Raw genomic sequence first — 4,148 nt, forward strand, 5'->3', positions numbered from 1 at the left:
TATGGTACATACACACAATGGAATACTATGCGATCCCAAAGAATAATGTAGACAGTTTGGTCTTCGCCCCCTTAGGTCCCACAATCCTATGGCCTCTGAGTCTCAGACCCCAGCTGTGTCTCCTGGCCACTCCAGGTCCTGCTGAAACCTTCTAGAGTTCTCCTGGCTCACATTGACCAATCCTAGTGGATGCAGTTAGTGCTGGAGGCCTGCCCAGCCTACCACCAGGGTCATTACGGTATTTTAGAGTTGCGGGGATTGTCTGCCCTCCCGATGCCTGCTCCCCCAGGGTTTCAGTTACTAATATTACAAACAATAAAATATTGGAGCATAGAGTGGAGAAAAAAGCTTAAACCAGGTTTTTCTTTAGTTAGTTTAAAATATGGACCCTGAAGCAAGGAGAAAAGAGATTATCAAAGTGACACCTCTTCAACAAATGCTTGCCTCTTGTACTGGAGCTATACTGACGTCACTAATGGTGACACTTCTGGATGTTGTTAAAATTCGACTGCAAGCCCAAAGCAACCCACTCACCAAAGGAAAATGTTTTCTGTATAGTAATGGACTCATGGATCACCTATGTGTCTGTGAAGAGGGAGGCAACAAAGTATGGTATAAGAAGCCAGGATGTTTCCAGGGAACATTGGATGCCTTTTTGAAAATCATTCAAAATGAGAGCATTAAATCCCTATGGAGTGGCCTTCTTCCTGCCCTAGTGATGGCAGTTCCTGCTACAGTTATTTATTTTACCTCCTATGATCAATTAAGTGCTCTTCATAGATCTAAACTGGGAGAAAATGAAACCCACATACCAACTGTTGCTGGAATTGTGGCCAGACTTGGTGCAGTCACTGTGATAAGTCCGTTAGAATTGATTAGAACCCAGATGCAGTCTAAGAAGTTTTCGTATGAGGAACTACATCCATTTGTCAGCAAGAAAGTGTCTGAAGATGGTTAGATTTCCCTTTGGAGAGGGTGGGTGCCCACTGTTCTTAGAGACGTACCTTTCTCAGCAATGTACTGGTATAACTATGAAGTTTTAAGGAAGTAGTTGTGTGAGAAATCTGGTTTATATGAACCAACATTTATGATCAACTTTACTTCAGGGGCATCATCTGGTTTTTTTGCAGCTGTTGCAACTTTACCATTTGATGTGGTCAAAACACAGAAGCAGACACAACTTTGGATATATGAAAGTCATAAAATGTCTGTGCCTTCAAATATGTCAACGTGGGTTATAATGAAGAACATTGTTGCTGAAAATGGACTTTCTGGACTATTTGCAGGCTTAATTTCTCATTTAATTAAAGTTACTCCTGCTTGTGCCATTATGATCAGTACTTATGAATTTGGGAAGGCTTTTTTCCAGAAACAGAATATTCAAAGACAGCAATACTAGATAATAATGTTGTTTCAACTGGACATGGTAACAATATCCAAATAATAAAATGGAGACTGTTAAGCAAGAACTTTTTCCACTATTATCCAACAGTGATTTGATGTTTTTCTTTACTGTAATTTAAGTGAATAGTTATTTATTACTCCATATACAGAGAAATATTTAAGCATCTCAGTAAAGCAGATAATAAAAGGTAGGCATTAAGTAACATCATTCACATTTACCAAATATTAACTATTATTTCTTTAATCCAAATGCAAGGAGCCCTGGTGGCACAGTGGTTAAGTACTTAGCTGTTAACTGAAATAGTGGTGGTTCAAACCTCACCAGTGGCTCTGCAGGAGAAAAGAGCTAGCAATCTGCTCCTGTAAAGATTACTGCCTAGGAAACCCCATGGGGCAGTTCCATTCTGTCCTATAGTGTCAAAATCGACTGGAGGGCACACAACAACAATCCAAATGCATTAGGTTTTTGTTCTTTTACCCCATATTACTGTTTTAAATCTTCAAATGTATTAGGATTTCTGTAATCAAAAGGCAGCTATTTTATCTTTATGAACAAAAATAATCAGTTATGTGATATGGATGCTGTCATTTTCGGTGATTAAACTTCTATTTCTATGAGAGAGGGAGTTTTTTTGCTGATTAGACCAAATGTTAAATTCAGTCAGACTTGGGTGTGCAGTGGAAAAACACATTGAATTTAATCTAGGAAAAATAAAGTGTGGGTACAGAATGGGCCTCTGGTTTTTTAACCATTTTGTAATTCTAGTACCATTGTTCATGGAGTTCTTGAGATCATTTCTAATGACTTGTCCTAACATCATAAACATTACTACTACATTGGTCACAAAATATTTCAAAATGTCCTGTGATTTCATGCCCTCTTACATTGGTATGCTAAACAAAGAGAATAAACAAGCAGCAGTTTCCTTAAAGAAATTGATTTTAGGCAAATGCCTAAGTAATTTAGCTTTTGAATATATGAAGAAATGAAATAAAAGAGATGATGGCAGGATAAGAAATGGTATTCTCCTTTTACATTGTTTAATTTTCTCAAGATGATCTATTTCTTATAAGAAAAAGCACTGCAATATAATCTACGTGTGTGTTATGACAATACGAAGCATTTTCTAAAATGGAATATGTTTAGGTGACAAATATTCTCTGGCTTCAGTTTAACAATTAATACATTCTGTATTAAAATAGAAAAGTATTTATCTCACCAGAAACAAACTATATAGGGTTTGTATGTAGTCTTTTGTATTTATTTTATCCTATGTTGATTTACCTTAATTTTCCAAAATACACATTCATATAAGTATGATTTTAACTTATATTCTCATTAAAATATTTTGTGCCTTAAATTAAAATTATCATTGTGCTTACAGATATTTTCAAATAAAAATAACTTAATGCTAAATAAAAAAATAATAATAATGTAGAATCTGCAAAACACCGCATAACATGGATGAACTTGGAGGACATTATGCTGAGTGAAATAAGTCAATCACAGAAGGACAAATATTGTATTAGGCCATTATGGTAAAAAGATAAGGAAAGGTTTATATATGGAAGGACATTTTCTTTGTCGGTTACCAGGGGTGGAAGGGGAGAGGAGGGAACACTGTTACATAGGTAGAGACAAGTATTGATTTGGGTGAAGAGAAGGGCAATGTACCAAATGTGAGTGATCAACATGGCAGCATTGAGGAGAAGGAAGACATAGAAAGTTGCATGGGAGGTACAGACAACAAAGATGAACATTTTGCACATACAGTGAAGGTAAACATGGACATATGGGTGGATAGCTAGGTGGACAGGCTAAACTATTAGGTATGTCTTTGTAGGGGTGAGTGTGCCCAAGACCATATATAGGGTTGGCAGACAATATTTCTACAAGTGTATTGCTATGTTCTGTAAGAATTCACAGCTGTATAGTAGAGCTGACAAGAGACAAGTTTGTAATCACTTCTTGGGCACAGCCAGCTACCCAGAGGGGTGAATAGTTGAATCTGTGGGCTCAGGACCATAGTTACAGGGGACATCAAGCTCAATAGGCATAACATACTACACAAAAACATTGTCCACCTCCTACTTTGGTGAGTGGTGACTGGGATCTCAAAAGCTTGCAAGTGGCCATCTAGATGCAACAATGGGTCTCTCCTCATCCAGAGCAAAGAAGAATGAAGAAAACCAAAGATTCATGGAAACAATTAGTCCTAGTGACTGGTACACCATGTGTTTCTCAGCCTACATGACGAGACCAGAAGAACTAGATGGTGCCCAGCTACCCCAGTCAACTGCTTGGAGGGAGATCTATGTAGGAGATCCTGGATAGAGTGGGAGAACAATGTGGAACAAAACTCAAAGTCATTTGAAAAAAAAGAAAAAGGGATCAGGTGTGCTGGTCTGATGGAGCCTGATGGAACCACTGAGACTATGGCCCCTAGTTGCCCTTCAGGTCTGGAATTGAAGCCACACCAGTGGCTTCCAGCTAAGCAAAAGACAGGCATATGAGGTGAACATTTACACTAGCTAGGTACACTCCTTGGAGAGAATAATCATGGGAGAATAGAAGGGCTGTGTATGAACAGCTGTGTATGCTCAGGGGGACACAGGGAAGAGGGAACAATAGGAAGGAAGTGGGAGGGGAGCTGTTGCATTTTGGTAAATTGTAGTCAATGTCATAAGATAAAGTGTATGTAAACTGATGTATGGAAAGTGAATTTGCTCTGTAAACTTTCTCC

The 4,148-nt window shown here is 38.2% G+C and overlaps 1 protein-coding gene across 1 annotated transcript; it reads left to right on the forward strand.

Moving 5' to 3' along the window:
* The first annotated feature begins 382 nt into the window (after nt 1-382).
* LOC103201739 (solute carrier family 25 member 40-like) lies at nt 383-1,399 on the forward strand. Its single transcript, XM_042781743.1, is given in 1 exon segment — nt 383-1,399. A coding segment is annotated over 1 exon segment (1,017 nt).
* The last annotated feature ends 2,749 nt before the right edge of the window (nt 1,400-4,148 follow it).

Source organism: Orycteropus afer, unplaced genomic scaffold (genome assembly GCF_000298275.1).
Source record: "Orycteropus afer afer isolate SDZICR_OR568_19922 unplaced genomic scaffold, OryAfe1.0 scaffold00163, whole genome shotgun sequence".
Taxonomy (NCBI): domain Eukaryota; kingdom Metazoa; phylum Chordata; class Mammalia; order Tubulidentata; family Orycteropodidae; genus Orycteropus; species Orycteropus afer.